The following is a 19493-nucleotide window of genomic DNA, read 5'->3' as shown; positions in this document are numbered from 1 at the left end:
GGTTTATTATGGATCCCCATTAGTTCCTGCCAAGGCAGCAGCTACTCTTCCTGGGGTTTATTACCAATCTCCATTAGTTCCTGCCAAGGCAGCAGCTACTCTTCCTGGGGCTTATTATGGATCCCTATTAGTTCCTGCCAAGGCAGCAGCTACTCTTCCTGGGGTTTATTATGGATCCCCATTAGTTCCTGCCAAGGCAGCAGCTACTCTTCCCGGGGTTTATTATGGATCCCTATTAGTTCCTGCCAAGGCAGCAGCTACTCTTCCTGGGGTTTATTATGGATCCCCATTAGTTCCTGCCAAGGCAGCAGCTACTCTTCCTGGGGTTTATTATGGATCCCCATTAGTTCCTGTCAAGGCAGCAGCTACTCTTCCTGGGGTTTATTATGGATCCCCATTAGTTCCTGCCAAGGCAGCAGCTACTCTTCCTGAGGTTTACTATGGATCCCCTTAGTTCCTGCCAAGGCAGCAGCTACCCTTGCTGAGGTCCAGCAACATTAAGGCAGTTAAAAATTGTGAACCCTTTGGAATTACCTGGATTTCAGCATAAATTGGTAAAATTTGATCGGATCTTCATCTAATTCACAACAATAGTCCTTGAACTAATAACACTTATTATTGCATTTTAGGTTGACTAGGTTGACTTCTCCAAAAGCTAATTGGAGTCAGGAGACCGCTAACCTGGAGTCCAATCAATGAGACGAGATTGGAGATGTTGGTTAGAGGTGCTTTTCCCTATAAAAAAAACAAACACTAAAAACTTGAGTTTGCTTCCACAAGAAGCATTGCCTGATCTGAACCATGCCTCGAACAAGAGATGTACAATGCAATGTACATTTTACATGTCTTTGTTGTCTCTCTGTTGAAAACACTCCATCTACGGAGAGTAATTCGACAGTCTCTGGTTGTCCACCAGAGATCACCGTGTCCTTTGTAGTTGTTGTAGGTTGGTCTCGGAGTGTCCGTTAGGAACAGTCTGGAACAGTCGTTCTGTTCGTTTGAATTTTCAAAGTTCCACCCCATGGTTCTCTGTCGAGACCAAAGTACTTAAAAACATCTGCGGACTGGATGTTCCTGTGTAGTCTTCTTCGACAGAGAGTTTCAAAGTTGCTAACCATTACAACGTGCAGCCACGCTTTTCTGGTCTCAGAGTCTGGTTCAACACCGTCCACCTGCTTAGGCTCTTGTAATTTTCTTAACCGTTTGTAACGTATTCAGTTGGCGCTGCACATAACTGGTCTCGAGAGAGATAACACATAACTGGTCTCGAGAGAGATAGCACAACTGGTCTCTAGAGAGAGATAACACATAACTGGTCTCTAGAGAGAGATAACACATAACTGGTCTCTAGAGAGAGATAACACATAACTGGTCTCTAGAGAGAGATAACACATAACTGGTCTCTAGAGAGAGATAACACATAACTGGTCTCTAGAGAGAGATAACACATAACTGGTCTCTAGAGAGCTAACACATAACTGGTCTCTAGAGAGAGATAACACATAACTGGTCTCTAGAGAGAGATAACACATAACTGGTCTCTAGAGAGAGCTAACACATAACTGGTCTCTAGAGAGAGCTAACACATAACTGGTCTCTAGAGAGCTAACACATAACTGGTCTCTAGAGAGAGATAACACATAACTGGTCTCTAGAGAGAGATAACACATAACTGGTCTCTAGAGAGAGATAACACATAACTGGTCTCTAGAGAGAGATAACACATAACTGGTCTCTAGAGAGAGATAACACATAACTGGTCTCTAGAGAGAGATAACACATAACTGGTCTCTAGAGAGAGATAACACATAACTGGTCTCTAGAGAGCTAACACATAACTGGTCTCTAGAGAGAACACATAACTGGTCTCTAGAGAGATAACACATAACTGGTCTCTTGAACTAACACATAACTGGTCTCTAGAGAGCTAACACATAACTGGTCTCGAGAGAGATAGCACAACTGGTCTCTAGAGAGAGATAACACATAACTGGTCTCTAGAGAGAGATAACACATAACTGGTCTCTAGAGAGAGATAACACAACTGGTCTCTAGAGAGAGCTAACACATAACTGGTCTCTAGAGAGCTAACACATAACTGGTCTCGAGAGAGAACACATAACTGGTCTCGAGAGAGATAACACATAACTGGTCTCTAGAGAGAGATAACACAACTGGTCTCTAGAGAGAGATAACACAACTGGTCTCTAGAGAGCTAACACATAACTGGTCTCGAGAGAGAACACATAACTGGTCTCTAGAGAGAGATAACACATAACTGGTCTCGAGAGAGATAACACATAACTGGTCTCTAGAGAGAGATAACACATAACTGGTCTCTAGAGAGATAACACATAACTGGTCTCTAGAGAGATAACACATAACTGGTCTCTAGAGAGATAACACATAACTGGTCTCTAGAGAGATAACACATAACTGGTCTCTAGAGAGAGATAACACAACTGGTCTCTAGAGAGATAACATAACTGGTCTCTAGAGAGCTAACATATAACTGGTCTCTAGAGAGAGATAACACATAACTGGTCTCTAGAGAGAGATAACACATAACTGGTCTCTAGAGAGAGATAACACATAACTGGTCTCTAGAGAGATAACACATAACTGGTCTCTAGAGAGAGATAACACATAACTGGTCTCTAGAGAGAGATAACACATAACTGGTCTCTAGAGAGAGATAACACAACTGGTCTCTAGAGAGAGATAACACAACTGGTCTCTAGAGAGAGATAACACATAACTGGTCTCTAGAGAGAGATAACACATAACTGGTCTCTAGAGAGAGATAACACATAACTGGTCTCTAGAGAGAGATAACACATAACTGGTCTCTAGAGAGAGATAACACATAACTGGTCTCTAGAGAGAGATAACACATAACTGGTCTCTAGAGAGCTAACACATAACTGGTCTCTAGAGAGATAACACATAACTGGTCTCTAGAGAGATAACACATAACTGGTCTCTAGAGAGAGATAACACAACTGGTCTCTAGAGAGCTAACATAACTGGTCTCTAGAGAGAGATAACTCTGGTCTCTAGAGAGAGATAACACATAACTGGTCTCTAGAGAGAGATAACACATAACTGGTCTCTAGAGAGAGATAACACATAACTGGTCTCTAGAGAGAGATAACACAACTGGTCTCTAGAGAGAGATAACACAACTGGTCTCTAGAGAGAGATATAACTGGTCTCTAGAGAGCTAACACATAACTGGTCTCTAGAGAGAGATAACACATAACTGGTCTCTAGAGAGAGATAACACATAACTGGTCTCTAGAGAGAGATAACACATAACTGGTCTCGAGAGAGATAACACATAACTGGTCTCTAGAGAGAGATAACACATAACTGGTCTCTAGAGAGATAACACATAACTGGTCTCTAGAGAGAGATAACACATAACTGGTCTCTAGAGAGAGATAACACATAACTGGTCTCGAGAGAGATAACACATAACTGGTCTCGAGAGAGATAACACATAACTGGTCTCGAGAGAGATAACACATAACTGGTCTCTAGAGAGAGATAACACATAACTGGTCTCTAGAGAGAGATAACACATAACTGGTCTCTAGAGAGCTAACACATAACTGGTCTCTAGAGAGAACACATAACTGGTCTCTAGAGAGATAACACATAACTGGTCTCTAGAGAGATAACACATAACTGGTCTCTAGAGAGATAACACATAACTGGTCTCTAGAGAGATAACACATAACTGGTCTCTAGAGAGTTCTTCAGCGGGTCTTTTTAAACACTTGGGGGGAAAAATGGCATTCCATTACGTTTGGCATCGTGTCTGTGCTCATGTGGACGGGGTTACTGACTGGATAAACTTTACCTGAAAAAACATTCTCATTTAGAGAGCCAAGATCACATTTCGTCTTCTCACAAATAGTTTCATATTTAATCCTATAAAGTTCCACAACGGTTGGATGTAAACCTGACAACTGGGAAATATACACATTCAGAGATAAAGTTGTGTTGTTATACCTTAATGAAACAAAACAAAACAACAACTGATCTGACAATTGTTCTTTAAGGACCCACTGACCATTCCAACTGTTTGGATTACATACTTTTGTTTCATTATTCAACCTTTTTAGTCGTAGTTTTGGGGGGAGGAGTAATAGGAGGAGGGGTAGTAGTAGTGGGAGGAGTCAACACATTTGCATAAAGCTGGAAAGGGTAACAGAAGTATCTCTGCAAGCCTTGATGTTCATCAGTCCACGGTAAGACAAATTGTCTATAAATCTCTGTTGACGAGTCTACGATACGTACAACAATGGTGTTCATGGGAGGACACCATGGAAGAAGCCATTGCAGTCCAAAAAAAAAAAAACCATTGCTGGCCCAGTCAGAGTCCTGACCCGATTGAGATGCTGTGGTATGATCTCAAGAGAGCAGTTCACACCAGAAATATTGCTGAACTGAAACAGTTTTGCAAAAGAGAATTGCCCAAATTCCTCCTGACCATTGTGCAGGTCTGATCTGCAACTACAGAAAACATTTGGTTGAGGTTATTGCTCCAAAGGAGGGTCAACCTGTTATTTAAAGGCTTCTTCCACCCTGTGAATGTTTATTTGGTTCAATAAAGGGATGAAAAACAAATAATTGTTGGTGTTTTATTAGTTTAAGCAGATTATTTGTCTATTGTGACCTAGATGAAAATCAGATCATATTTGATTACGGTAGAAACTAGGGCCTGTAGGACCTGCCTTGTTGTTAGTGTTGTTATGAAGGTAGAAACTTGGACCTGCCTTGAGGACAGTGCTGTTTAGAAAGTAGAGCAGTTCTTTATTATGGACAGACTTCTCCCCATCTTAGCTACAGTTGTATCAGTATGTTTTGACCATGACAGTTTACAGCCCAGGGTTACTCCAAGCAGTTTAGTCCCCTGAACTTGCTCAATTTCCACATTATTTATTACAAGATTGAGTTGATTTTTCCCCAAATGCAATGCATTTTTATATTTAGGACTAACTTATTCCTTGCCACCCATTAAGAAACTAACTGCAGCTCTTTGTCTTGTTTTGCAGTAATTTCACTCGCTGCAGTAGCTGACATGTGTAGTGTTGAGTCATCTGCATACATAGACACAATGGTTTTACTCAAAGCCAGTGGCTTGTCATTAGTAAAGATTGAAATAAGTAAGGGGCCTAGACAGCTGCCCTGGGGAATTCCTGATTCTACCTGTATCATGTTGGAGAGGCTTCCATTAAAGAACACCCTCTGTGTTCTGTTAGACAGGTAACTCTTTATCCACAATAAAGCCATAACACAAGTTTTTCCATCAGCAGAGTATGATTGACATTCTCAAAAGACGCACTGAAGTCAAACATAATAGCCCCCCCAAACGTTTTATCATCAATTTCTCTCAGACTATCAGCCATTTGTGTAAGTGCTGTGCTTTTGAATGTCCTTCCCTATAAGCGTGCTGAAAGTATGTTGATATTTTACTGTAAACAAATTTACATTGTATCTGGTAAAAACACAATTTTTTACAGAAGTTTACTAAGGTTTGGTAATAGGCTGATTGGTCGGCTACTTGAGCCAGTAAAGGGGGCTTTACTATTCTTGGGTAGCAGAAAGACTTTACCTTCCCTCCAGGCCTGAGGGCAGACACTTTCTAGTACACTTCGATTGAAGGTATGGCAAATAGGAGTGGCAATATCGTCCTCTACTTTACTCAAGTCATTTTCCATTCAAGTTGTCAGACCCCAGTGACTTGTCATTGTTGATAGACAATTTTTGTTCACTTCTCCCACACTCACTTTATGGAATTCAAAATGACAACGCTTGTCTTTCATTGGCAATGCCTAAGTTTGCGAATCTCGCCAGTGAACAAAATCATTAAAGTTATTGGCAATAGAAGTTGGGCTGTGATGAATGAGCCTTCTGATTCAATGAATGTTCTGTTCCAATCTGCAGAATCGGGAAGGTTGTATCCCCCATATAAATAACATTCTATTGGTTGCAAAAATCATGTATAATCATTTAAATCCTGTGTCGTTTTGCGTATCAGTACATCAAACATCTCTGTAATCTGAATAAAGCGAATAAGGCCATTCTTAATAATCTGTTAGAAAAGTTTTGGATTTAAGTATAACCTTTATATGACTGAAGCCTTTAGTGAGAGGTCTAATGCATTACTATCTAATAATTTCTGATGCCCCCCCCTGAATTCATATTCATTACATAAATATGCCCGTTTAATCTGGCTTGCCGTTCCAAATCAAATTGAATATTTTTTTAAACAAGTCGCTAGGTGTAAGCAAGGCCATAAGCAAATAAGTAAACTGACTGGGATATGACCAAAGAGTTAACCAGGGTGATTTCCCCACAACTAGATAGGTATTTTCCTGGCCAAGGTAGCAAGATCTTTTATATTTTGTACACTTTTCTGGGATGCATGCTTGTTTTCATTGCCTTACTGGGAAGCATAGCAGAAGTAGACATTCTCATGTTATTTATGTTAGTGCAGAGTGACTTCCTATTCCTACTCTCATGTTGGACTTCCTATGTTCAGTGCAGTGGACTTCCTACTAGGGCACACCGCTGCTCACAGTGAACTTCCTACTAGGGCACACCGGCTCAGTGCTAACAGTGGACTTCCTACTAGGGCACACCGGCTCAGTGCTAACTGTATAAATCTGGTTAATATGCACATGATTACTGTATACAATAGCTGTAGGATCAGTAGAGGCATTCAGGGCAGTTCGAGGGACATAAATTAGGTTACTTACATTGTGTCTTCCAACACCACTGGTATAATGTACATTTACTGAAGCATTATGATGACTCAGCGACACAACGGTAGGGATTAGCTGAGCTGGTCTTGGGTCATTGATAAGTCATTGTCTCAACGCAGCCTTATAATGCTGTGAAAGGATCCAGGAACCCAAAACGAGCTTTGTTTCCAGACGGTATGAAAATTGTCAATAAATGTTCCACCCACAGAACTGCAATAGTCTCGTAGCAAGTTATGGAGGGATACAAGTCTGTTGAAACGTTCAGGGAGGGCCAGATAGAAAAGGGTCGTTTGTTGGTGTCAAGCAGAGACCCAATTAGTTCTTTAAAATCCATCTTCAGCTGTTCTGAGCTGCGCTTCATAATCTCATTGTATCCCGCAGACTCAATTTCCTATTTGGGAGCAGCTTATTGATGTTCTGTACTCAATAAGCTGTTAAGTTTAAGTTTTTTTGCTCCAGAGGACCGAGACATTTCTCACCACAGCAGGCAGAGCCCAGTCAGATCCAGAGAGGGGGAAAGGAGACGAACTCGATGACGAAGCCGCTGCTGGAGTCAGCGTAGTTGGAGTCAGCACAGCCGTCGCAGACACAGGCCGTCCTAGCTATGAAGGTACAAGTAGACCAGGCTCCAGTGCAGAGAAGCTACTCCTCATGTCAATCTGCTGCGGACCTCTCGCAGAAAGTCCAGTCAGCTTATGAAGACCGCCATTTCAACGACTTGTGACATGGAACCAGCGTTGATTGGAACATTATTCTTGCTGTTCTCCATCTACTTCGCTACCAGATGGAGGAGGAGAAGCAGATGGAGACAACTTCCTTGGCAGGCTAGTTCCAGGTAGCACAGGCCATTCAGATAGGGACAGATGACAAGGCAGGGGGGGGGGGATACATCCATCAGGCCCTAGTGTAGCCCAGCCACAGGAGTTGAGAACAAGAAAGTTCCATTTTTTCCACCATAAATTCACGTAGAATAGTCACCTCATTCCTGTATTCCTCCGCAAGCAAACAGTTGCTGCATTGGCCAAAGTATTGGCACTCCGGATTGTCAGTATTATCCCGGAAAAGCAGTGGTTTAAAAAGCATCTAACTGTCATACTTGAGTAAAAGTAGAGATACCTTAATAGAAAATTACTCCAGTAAAAGTCACCCAGTAAAATCTTTAGTGAAGGTAAAAAAATATTTGGTTTTAAATATACTTAAGTATCAAAAGTAAATGTAATTGCTAAACTACACACACACACATATATATACACCTTTGTTTAATCCTCATGTTAAGTTCTCTTGATAATTGGGTGAATTAGACCATTTTCTGTCCTGCAAAGCATTCAAAATGTAATGAGTACTTTTGTGTGTCGGGAAATGTACAGATTAAAAAGTACAGAATTTTCTTAAGGAAGGTAGTGAAGTAAAAGTATAAAGTTGTCGATAATATACAAAGTAAAGTACAAATACCACCCAAAACTACTTTAAGTAAAAAATACTTAAAAGTACTACTTATTAAATCATTGTTAGAACAATCTTAGGATGCAGCTTTCATAGCCAAGGTGTTTCCAAGAGCCTGATAGGCTTATTTTCTGCCTTAACTCACAAGATATCATTCTAAAACAATGAATCCGCGTTTTGTGGAAATGGACATGATTATAAGATGGTAAGTGTTTAATTTGAGTCAGGTATAGGATCTAATGTAATACAGTATCTCAAATATGCATTTGTAACGTTTTGTCAAGATTCATTTTATACCAAGATTAATTTTATCCAGTGGAAAATGGAAACATGGAACACTAGAAGTCATTAAAATTGTCAGACGTCAGTTCAACAACAGTCAATAATACAGCATATGTCTGCTATTCAGCAGATTGTTGCGCTCCAATTTAACCGGCAGCGCTGAACGCGTAGTCGGTTTGGTGGATATAAACACGCATATTCTCAACAGCCTGAGCCCGTTGCTGACTCACAGTGATTGTGCAGAAAAACAGGGGATACTCCGAAAGCTGGACCTCGTCTCCTTCAATCAGCGGAGCAGCCCGCTACAACTTTGCGCCGTGTGCTTTTACACAGTGGGGAGTCTCGGTCCTTGAGGATGGACAGGTCCTCTTTGTTTTAATGGTAATATGTTCAGCGCATTCGTAAATTACTCAAAGCACATTAAAATCCCCCAGAAATATCAGATTTACAAACTTGGTTTAAGTATTTTTGGCAGCGATTACAGCCTCGAGTCTTCTTGGGTATGACGCTATAAGCTTGGCACACCTGTATTTGGAGAGTTTCTCCCGATCTTCTCAGCAGATCCTCTCAAAGTCTGTCAGGTTGGATGGGGAGCGTCGCTGCACAGCTATTTTCAGGTCTCTCCAGAGATGTTCGATCCGGTTTTCTGAACGTCTGAGTGGCCCAGTTTTACCATTGGAATGCGATACAAAACGGTGCAACGATGTGCTTTAGGACCACGCGGACGCCTCCGAGCGGTCTGGTGGGCTGTTTGGAGTGTTGATCCGACTGCTGATATCCATGGCTGATAGAAACTACCCATCAGTTGTGTACATCTCAAGTTAGAATATATTGTGGTTGTTTTTCTACTGTTGAGCTGACACCTGTCATACACAATACTGTAATCTATTAAAGGAATACTTCATTTCAACCCTGTTGTGTGCAGAGCAGAAATACTACAATACAGAATTCAAAAGAGATAATTTTATTGTCATTAAAAAATAAACAAATTATAGCATACACACCATTCCTTCCTCACTGTATCCGTATGGTCCAAATGAACATTTAATGAGGTTGATATTGACGTTAGTCAAACTTGTTATAATTCTGATCTTTCTACCACAGTTGGTAAAAGGGGTCAGAAAATAAATAAATTAGAAAATCGCAGATTCGGGGTGTGTCTGTAGGATTTATGTGTATGAATGATAATGCATCCATGTGTTGTCTCTAGGCAGACTGTGTATGGATATTGTGCGTGAATAAATAATTATTTTAAGGGGGCATTAAAATTCTTTGTATATAGATTTAGATTGCACTTGAAATAAGATATTTTAAAACCATTATACCCTATACATTCAGAAAGATGTGCATTGCTGCCACCTGCTTCCAAAGCCCAAGCTCTAACACACACGATTAACTCTAGGATACCATTACACCACACTAACTTCACGACGTGGAAAAAAATATTTAAGAATTTAAATTAAATGAGTAAAGAAGGAACTTCAAAACAACAATACATTGGTACAGTAAAAGTGCTATTCAGACCTGACTGGTCGAGGACGACGATCTGGTCTGATCCAGACCTAACTGGTCTAGGAGGTCCATCTATCTGGTCTGATCCAGACCTAACTGGTCTAGGAGGTCCATCTATCTGGTCTGATTCAGACCTAACTGGTCTAGGAGGTCCATCTATCTGGTCTGATCCAGACCTAACTGGTCTAGGAGGTCCATCTATCTGGTCTGATCCAGACCTAACTGGTCTAGGAGGTCCATCTATCTGGTCTGATCCAGACCTAACTGGTCTAGGAGGTCCATCTATCTGGTCTGATCCAGACCTGACTGGTCTAGGAGGTCCATCTATCTGGTCTGACCTCCAGACCCATCTATCTGGTCTAGAGGTCCATCTATCTGGTCTGATCCAGACCTAACTGGTCTAGGAGGTCCATCTATCTGGTCTGATCCAGACCTAACTGGTCTAGGAGGTCCATCTATCTGGTCTGATCCAGACCTAACTGGTCTAGGAGGTCCATCTATCTGGTCTGATCCAGACCTAACTGGTCTAGGAGGTCCATCTATCTGGTCTGATCCAGACCTAACTGGTCTAGGAGGTCCATCTATCTGGTCTGATCCAGACCTAACTGGTCTAGGAGGTCCATCTATCTGGTCTGATCCAGACCTAACTGGTCTAGGAGGTCCATCTATCTGGTCTGATCCAGACCTAACTGGTCTAGGAGGTCCATCTATATTCTGATCCAGACCTAACTGGTCTAGGAGGTCCATCTATGTGATCTATTCTGATCCGGACAGGAGATACAGTCAATATTACATACACAATAAATAAAAATCTTTAAGATAATATTCTTGGAAAAACATTGTTATATATACTAGAATATAATGGATGGTGTTAGATACAGCATGCACACAATCACATCCCACCATTCTGAGATCCTATTGGTCAGCTAGGAAGCAACAAAAAAAAAAAAACTGCTTCTAGAATCCCCATATCAATTCCTCATCAAGTTCTTGCCAATATGCTACAGGTCCATAGAATGACATGGCACCAGGCACAGAAATGATCCAAATACATCATAGTAAACAAGTGGCTAAAACACACCAAATCATTTGACCTCTGACCTTACCCTGTTTTCCAGCCAATCCAATTTTAGATGACAAAAAAACCTGCCAAAAAATTTGGAGTAGCATAACATTTGGTTTGATTTTATTGGCTGGGGAGGGGCAGAGGCTACCATAGACATAACATTTGGTTTGATTTTATTGGCTGGGGAGGGGCAGAGGCTACCATAGGCATAACATTTAGTTTGATTTTATTGGCTGGGGAGGGGCAGAGACTACCATAGACATAACATTTGGTTTGATTTTATTGGCTGGGGAGTGGCAGAGACTACCATAGGCATAACATTTGGTTTGATTTTATTGGCTGGGGAGGGGCAGAGACTACCATAGGCATAACATTTGGTTTGATTTTATTGGCTGGGGAGGGGCAGAGACTACCATAGACATAACATTTGGTTTGATTTTATTGGCTGGGGAGTGGCAGAGACTACCATAGACATAACATTTGGTTTGATTTTATTGGCTGGGGAGTGGCAGAGACTACCATAGGCATAACATTTGGTTTGATTTTATTGGCTGGGGAGGGGCAGAGACTACCATAGGCATAACATTTGGTTTGATTTTATTGGCTGGGGAGGGGCAGAGACTACCATAGGCATACCATTTGGTTTGATTTTATTGGCTGGGGCTGGGGAGAGACTACCATAGGCATGTCATTTGGTTTGATTTTATTGGCTGGGGAGGGGCAGAGACTACCATAGGCATAACATTTGGTTTGATTTTATTGGCTGGGGAGGGGAGAGACCACCATAGGCATAACATTTGGTTTGATTTTATTGGCTGGGGCTGGGGCAGAGACTACCATAGGCATAACATTTGGTTTGATTTTATTGGCTGGGGAGGGGCAGAGACTACCATAGGCATAACATTTGGTTTGATTTTATTGGCTGGGGAGGGGCAGAGACTACCATAGACATAACATTTGGTTTGATTTTATTGGCTGGGGAGGGGCAGAGACCACCATAGGCATGTCATTTGGTTTGATTTTATTGGCTGGGGCTGGGGAGAGACCACCACCATAGGCATGTCATTTGGTTTGATTTTATTGGCTGGGAGGGGCAGAGACTACCATAGGCATAACATTTGGTTTGATTTTATTGGCTGGGGAGGGGCAGAGACTACCATAGACATAACATTTGGTTTGATTTTATTGGCTGGGGAGGGGCAGAGACTACCATAGGCATAACATTTGGTTTGATTTTATTGGCTGGGGAGGGGCAGAGACAGAGATTGGCTGGGGAGGGGCCACCATAGACATAACATTTGGTTTGATTTTATTGGCTGGGGAGGGGCAGAGACTACCATAGGCATAACATTTGGTTTGATTTTATTGGCTGGGGAGGGGCAGAGACCACCATAGGCATAACATTTGGTTTGATTTTATTGGCTGGGGAGGGGCAGAGACCACCATAGGCATGTCATTTGGTTTGATTTTATTGGCTGGGGCTGGGGAGAGACCACCATAGGCATGTCATTTGGTTTGATTTTATTGGCTGGGGCTGGGGCAGAGACTACCATAGGCATAACATTTGGTTTGATTTTATTGGCTGGGGAGTGGCAGAGACTACCATAGGCATAACATTTGGTTTGATTTTATTGGCTGGGGAGGGGCAGAGACTACCATAGGCATAACATTTGGTTTGATTTTATTGGCTGGGGCTGGGGAGAGACCACCATAGGCATAACATTTGGTTTGATTTTATTGGCTGGGGCTGGGGAGAGACCACCATAGGCATGTCATTTGGTTTGATTTTATTGGCTGGGGCTGGGGCAGAGACCACCATAGACATAACATTTGGTTTGATTTTATTGGCTGGGGAGGGGAGAGACCACCATAGGCATGTCATTTGGTTTGATTTTATTGGCTGGGGCTGGGGCAGAGACTACCATAGGCATAACATTTGGTTTGATTTTATTGGCTGGGGAGGGGCAGAGACTACCATAGGCATAACATTTGGTTTGATTTTATTGGCTGGGGAGGGGCAGAGACTACCATAGACATAACATTTGGTTTGATTTTATTGGCTGGGGAGGGGCAGAGACTACCATAGGCATGTCATTTGGTTTGATTTTATTGGCTGGGGAGGGGAGAGACCACCATAGGCATGTCATTTGGTTTGATTTTATTGGCTGGGGCTGGGGCAGAGACCACCATAGGCATGTCATTTGGTTTGATTTTATTGGCTGGGGAGGGGAGAGACTACCATAGGCATGTCATTTGGTTTGATTTTATTGGCTGGGGAGGGGCAGAGACTACCATAGGCATAACATTTGGTTTGATTTTATTGGCTGGGGCTGGGGCAGAGACTACCATAGGCATAACATTTGGTTTGATTTTATTGGCTGGGGAGGGGCAGAGACTACCATAGAAATAAAATTTGGTTTGATTTTATTGGCTGGGGAGGGGCAAACTCACCATAGACATAACATTTGGTTTGATTTTTATTGGCTGGGGAGGGGCAGAGACTCACCATAACATTTGGTTTGATTTTATTGGCTGGGGAGGGGCAGAGACTACTGTTAAATATGGTTTGATTTTATCTCTGGGGAGGGGCAGAGACTCCATAGACTAACCTGGGGACACTACTAGGCATAAATTTGGTTTGATTTTATTCTGGGGAGGGGCAGAGACTACCATAGACATAACATTTGGTTTGATTTTATTGGCTGGGGAGGGGCAGAGACTACTGTTACATAACATTTTATTTGGATTTTATTGGCTGGGGAGGGGCAGAGACTACATAACATTTGGTTTGATTTTATTGGCTGGGGAGGGGCACTACTAGTTAACATTTATTTGATTTTATCTCTGGAAGGGAAATAGAAATCTCACCGACCGACCACACTACTGTTACATATATATTTTATCTCTGGACAGGGACTAGAGGTCTCACCGACCGACCACACTACTGTTAAATATATATATTATCTCTGGACGGGGACGAGAGGTCTCACCGACCACGTCCGTGATCTCAGCAGCTATTTGAAAGGTCCCCCTAATTCACTTAACCAAAATATAAAACGCAACATGTAAAGTGTTGGTCCCATGTTTCATGAGCTGAAATAAAATATCCCAGAAATGTTCCATGTGCACAAATTCATTTTACATCCCTGTTAGTGAGCATTTCTCCTTTGCCAAGATAATTCATCCACCTGACAGGTTTAGCATATCAAGAAGATAAACAAACATGATCATTACACAGGTGCACCTTGTGCTGGGGATAATAAAATGCCACTTAAAATGTGCAGTTTTGTCACAACACAAAGCCACAGATGTCTTGTGTTTTGAGGGAGTGTGCAATTGGCATGCTGACTGTAGAAATGTCCACCAGAGCTGTTGCCAGATAATTGAATGTTTATTTCTCTACCATAAGCCGCCTCCAACGTCGCTTTAGACAATTTGGGCAGTACATCCAACCGGCCTCACAACCGCAGACCATAAGTAACCACGCCAACCCAGGACCTCAACATCCAGCTTCTTCATCTGCTGGATCATCTGGGGGGTGCCGAGGAGTATTTCTGTCTGACATTTTGTGAGTACTCATACTCATTCTGATTGGCTGCGCCTGGCTCCCCAGGGGGTGGGTCTGGCTCCCCAGGGGGTGGGTCTGGCTCCCCAGGGGGTGGTCCTATGGCTGCAACCTGCCCAGTCATGTGAAAATCATCGATGAGGGCCTAATGAATTTAATTCAATTGACTGATTTCCTGAACTGTAACTCAGTAAACTCTTTGAAAGTGTTGCATGTTGCGTTTGTTCAGTATATTAGGGTTAATCACAGAACGTGAGAGAATAGGAAATGGTTAAATAGTCCGCCCACAGCTGTACACTAACCCAATCGTTCCTGACACTAGCGGTTAGGGGAAGAGAACCCATGCTGTCTATTCAACAAATGTCTAGAATCATCCATCCAGGTAGGTAGTATATACTAACACACTGAACACCTTCTACAACGGTCACCTATATCATTATAACACAGTGATGAGCAGCAAAGAGCTGAGAGAGTATGACTTTCTCAAAAGGGTACCTACCGTATTCCCTATTTGGTGCACTACTTTAGACCAGAGTCCATAGAGTGTTAGCCAAGGTGAGCAGAGTCATGATAAATACATCACACAGCTAGCTGGCCAACAAACAGCCTGGTCCCTTTGAGCTCTGGTCAAAGTGCAGCCCTATATGGAGAAGTTTTTCATGAAATAGAAGCATTTCACTGCTGTTTTTAGAAGCACGTGACAAATACAATTTGGATTTGAGACGCCCCCAAGGAGTGGACAGAGAGAGGTCTGACCCTAAAGTTAAACCTCCTTGACATTCCTCACAGAGGGTCTGCAGTAGTTTGTGTTAGCTGAAGATATGTGGAAGGACTGGGTTTTCCTCTTCAGATGGGCTTGCTTGGTGGCCAGAGAGCGCTTGCTGCTGGAGATGATCTCAGAGATGAACATCTTACAGCTGATGCAGACCTCCATGGTACACCAATCCTCTGTCAGCTCCTTGGGAAGATCCAGCTCGTCACTAGACCGCTCAATTTTGCGTTTGGATAACCTGTGAGAGGAGAATTTTATTAATCTTTATTTAACCAGGTGGGTCAGTTGAGAACTAATTCACATTTACAATGACAACCTGACAGACTTCAAGAGGGTCCTTTTTACTACTTCCTTTATTGAGGAAGACCAGGTACCTCGCCAACCACCTAGCCCTGTAGCCTTCTGAGTAACAAGACCAGGTACCTAGCCCTGTAGCCTTCTGAGTAACAAGACCAGGTACCTAGCCCTGTAGCCTTCTGAGTAACAAGACCAGGTACCTAGCCCTGTAGCCTTCTGAGTAACAAGACCAGGTACCTAGCCCTGTAGCCTTCTGAGTAACAAGACCAGGTACCTAGCCCTGTAGCCTTCTGAGTAACAAGACCAGGTACCTAGCCAACCACCTAGCCCTGTAGCATTCTGAGTAACAAGACCAAGTACCAAGCCAACCACCTAGCCCTGTAGCCTTCTGAGTAACAAGACCAAGTACCAAGCCAACCACCTAGCCCTGTAGCCTTCTGAGTAACAAGACCAGGTACCTAGCCCTGTAGCCTTCTGAGTAACAAGACCAGGTACCTCGCCAACCACCTAGCCCTGTAGCATTCTGAGTAACAAGACCAAGTACCAAGCCAACCACCTAGCCCTGTAGCCTTCTGAGTAACAAGACCAAGTACCAAGCCAACCACCTAGCCCTGTAGCCTTCTGAGTAACAAGACCAGGTACCTAGCCCTGTAGCCTTCTGAGTAACAAGACCAGGTACCTAGCCCTGAAGCCTTCTGAGTAACAAGACCAGGTACCTAGCCCTGTAGCCTTCTGAGTAACAAGACCAGGTACCTAGCCCTATAGCCTTCTGAGTAACAAGACCAGGTACCTAGCCCTGTAGCCTTCTGAGTAACAAGACCAGGTACCTAGCCCTGTAGCCTTCTGAGTAACAAGACCAGGTACCTAGCCCTGTAGCCTTCTGAGTAACAAGACCAGGTACCTAGCCCTGTAGCCTTCTGAGTAACAAGACCAGGTACCTAGCCAACCACCTAGCCCTGTAGCATTCTGAGTAACAAGACCACGCCCCACCTAGCCAGTAACAAGACCAGGTACCTAGCCCTGTAGCCTTCTGAGTAACAAGACCAGGTACCTAGCCAACCACCTAGCCCTGTAGCCTTCTGAGTAACAAGACCAGGTACCTAGCCCTGTAGCCTTCTGAGTAACAAGACCAGGTACCTAGCCAACCACCTAGCCCTGTAGCCTTCTGAGTAACAAGACCAGGTACCTAGCCCTGTAGCCTTCTGAGTAACAAGACCAGGTACCTAGCCAACCACCTAGCCCTGTAGCCTTCTGAGTAACAAGACCAGGTACCTAGCCCTGTAGCCTTCTGAGTAACAAGACCAGGTACCTAGCCCTGTAGCCTTCTGAGTAACAAGACCAGGTACCTAGCCCTATAGCCTTCTGAGTAACAAGACCAGGTACCTAGCCCCACCTATCCCTGTAGCCTTTAACAAGACCAGGTTTGTAGCCTTTAAGTAACATTTAGCCAACCACCTTATCCCTGTAGCCTTCGACTTACAAGACCAGGTGCATACACCTTAGCCCTGAGCAAGACCAGGGAACCTAGCCAACCACCTAGCCCTGTAGCCTAACAAGACTTGTTGCCCTGGCCTACTGGAGACCAGGTACCTAGCCAACCACCTATCCCTGTAGCCTTCTGAGTAACAAGAACAGGTACCTACTGTTGCCTTCTTACCCTATCCTGTAGCCTTCTGAGTAACAAGACCAGGTACCTAGCCCTGTAGCCTTCTGAGTAACAAGACCAGGTACCTAGCCAACCACCTAGCCCTGTAGCCTTCTGAGTAACAAGACCAGGTACAGAGCCCTGTAGCCTACTGAGTAACAAGACCAGGTACCGAGCCAACCACCTAGCCCTGTAGCCTTCTGAGTAACAAGAAGACCAGGTACCTAACCATCTAGCCCTGTATCCTTCTGAGTAACAAGACCAGGTACCTAGCCAACCACCTTGTCCTGAAGCCTTCTGAGTAACAAGACCAGGTACCTCACCCTGTAGCCTTCTGAGTAACAAGACCAGGCACCTAGCCAACCACCTTGCCCTGAAGCCTTCTGAGTAACAAGACCAGGTACCTCACCAACCACCTAGCCCTGTAGCCTACTGAGTTACAAGACCAGGTACCTAGCCAACCACCTAGCCCTGTAGCCTTCTGAGTAACAAGACCAGGTACCTTGCCCTGTAGCCTACTGAGTAACGAGACCAGGTACCTAGCCAAGACCAGGTACCTAGCCAACCACCCTATCCCTGTAACAAGCCTACCTGCCCTGTAACAAGACCAGGTACCTAGCCAACCACCTATCCCTGTAGCCTTCTGAGTAACAAGACCAGGTACCTCACCCTGTAGCCTTCTGAGTAACAAGACCAGGCACCTAGCCAACCACCTTGCCCTGAAGCCTTCTGAGTAACAAGACCAGGTACCTCACCAACCACCTAGCCCTGTAGCCTACTGAGTTACAAGACCAGGTACCTAGCCAACCACCTAGCCCTGTAGCCTTCTGAGTAACAAGACTAGGTACCTTGCCCTGTAGCCTACCGAGTAACGAGACCAGGTACCTAGCCAACCACCTATCCCTGTAGCCTTCGGAGTAACAAGAACAGGTACCTAGCCCTGTTGCCTTCTGAGTAACAAGACCAGGTACCTAGCCCTGTAGCCTTCTGAGTAACAAGACCAGGTACCTTGCCCTGTAGCCTACTGAGTAACGAGACCAGGTACCTAGCCAACCACCTATCCCTGTAGCCTTCGGAGTAACAAGACCAGGTACCTAGCCCTGTAGCCTTCTGAGTAACAAGACCAGGTACCTAGCCAACCACCTAGCCCTGTAGCCTTCTGAGTAACAAGACCAGGTACCTAGCCAACCACCTAGCCCTGTAGCCTTCTGAGTAACAAGACCAGGTACCTAGCCAACCACCTAGCCCTGTAGCCTTCTGAGTAACAAGACCAGATACCTAACCAACCACCTAGCCCTGTAGCCTTCTGAGTAACAAGACCAGGTACCTAGCCAACCATCTAGCCCTGTAGCCTTCTGAGTAACAAGACCAGGTACCTAGCCAACCACCTAACCCTGTAGCCTTCTGAGTAACAAGGTTTTAACTGAAATCAGTCAATTCAACCATCCATTTGGTTTGGTTGTTCTCTCAGGGACAACATTGGAGTCAATCAACCCCCAGTCTGTCACTGGAATGATGTAATGTAACTAGGGGGGTAGAATAGGTCTGCTTCAACACCCATATGGCATATCTAGAACCAGACTACTAGATACCATGTTGAAGAACTGACAGCCCTGGTGGACAAATTGTACAAGGATTGCTCTGCAAGTACAAAGCACAAGCTCTCAAACAACAACAAACAAAGGAGAACATTGATGAGAAGTGGGACATGAAGTCCCATGTACCACTGAGAACATGGAGAGGGGGACACAGCAGAGAACCAGCATTAATACCAACGTTGCTGAGTGGGTGGGGCACTGCTCTGTCTTGAAGGTAGTCAGGACTGAGGTAGATTGAAGTGTACTGCCCCCTAGTGGTCATGCTCAGGACCATAATTGAATTGTGATTTTTTTAAATAATAACTTAAATAAAAGGAAGAGCAGTATAAATGTTATTCGTCACACCCCTAAGCCCAAAGACCAATAATGATGTTATTGTGTACCTGGAGACAGTCCGGCGCAGGCGCTGGCTGGACGAGGGCTTCTCTGGGGTGTCCAAGGCTGATGTCCCTCCAGCCTCCTCCCTGGGTAGGATGGTGGTAGTAGATCCCAGCGAGGAGATGGACAGGTTGGCATACGGCTTAGATGGAAGACTCT

The 19493-nt window shown here is 43.9% G+C and overlaps 1 protein-coding gene and 2 long non-coding RNA genes across 4 annotated transcripts in view; 1 reads left to right on the top strand and 2 right to left on the bottom strand.

The window, feature by feature from the left end:
* Positions 1-9876: 9876 nt before the first annotated feature.
* LOC127909103 (uncharacterized) lies at positions 9877-10554 on the bottom strand. Of its 2 annotated transcripts, none has more exons than XR_008069625.1 (3): positions 10405-10554; positions 10190-10315; positions 9877-10025 (listed from the first exon to the last, which is right to left on the bottom strand). It is a non-coding gene; the product is annotated as an uncharacterized LOC127909103 (long non-coding RNA). The 2 variants fall into 2 exon arrangements; XR_008069624.1 differs by having other exon boundaries at positions 10148-10315; positions 10405-10512.
* LOC127909104 (uncharacterized) lies at positions 9982-10528 on the top strand. Its single transcript, XR_008069626.1, has 3 exons — positions 9982-10121; positions 10164-10331; positions 10379-10528. It is a non-coding gene; the product is annotated as an uncharacterized LOC127909104 (long non-coding RNA).
* A 3366-nt stretch (positions 10555-13920) lies between the features above and the next one.
* The window catches only part of LOC118378104 (protein spire homolog 1-like), a 49478-nt gene continuing 43905 nt past the window's right edge, over positions 13921-19493 (bottom strand). Inside the window, exon 7 of the mRNA XM_052471752.1 lies at positions 13921-15654. Coding sequence (XP_052327712.1) covers positions 15408-15654 — 247 coding nt within the window. The 3' untranslated portion in view covers positions 13921-15407. The remainder of the gene's footprint in view (positions 15655-19493) is intronic.

This window comes from Oncorhynchus keta, chromosome 19 (assembly GCF_023373465.1).
Source record: "Oncorhynchus keta strain PuntledgeMale-10-30-2019 chromosome 19, Oket_V2, whole genome shotgun sequence".
Lineage (NCBI taxonomy): Eukaryota > Metazoa > Chordata > Actinopteri > Salmoniformes > Salmonidae > Oncorhynchus > Oncorhynchus keta.
The sequence above is the reverse complement of the archived record's forward strand: the minus strand, read 5'-3'. Positions and strand labels throughout refer to the sequence as shown.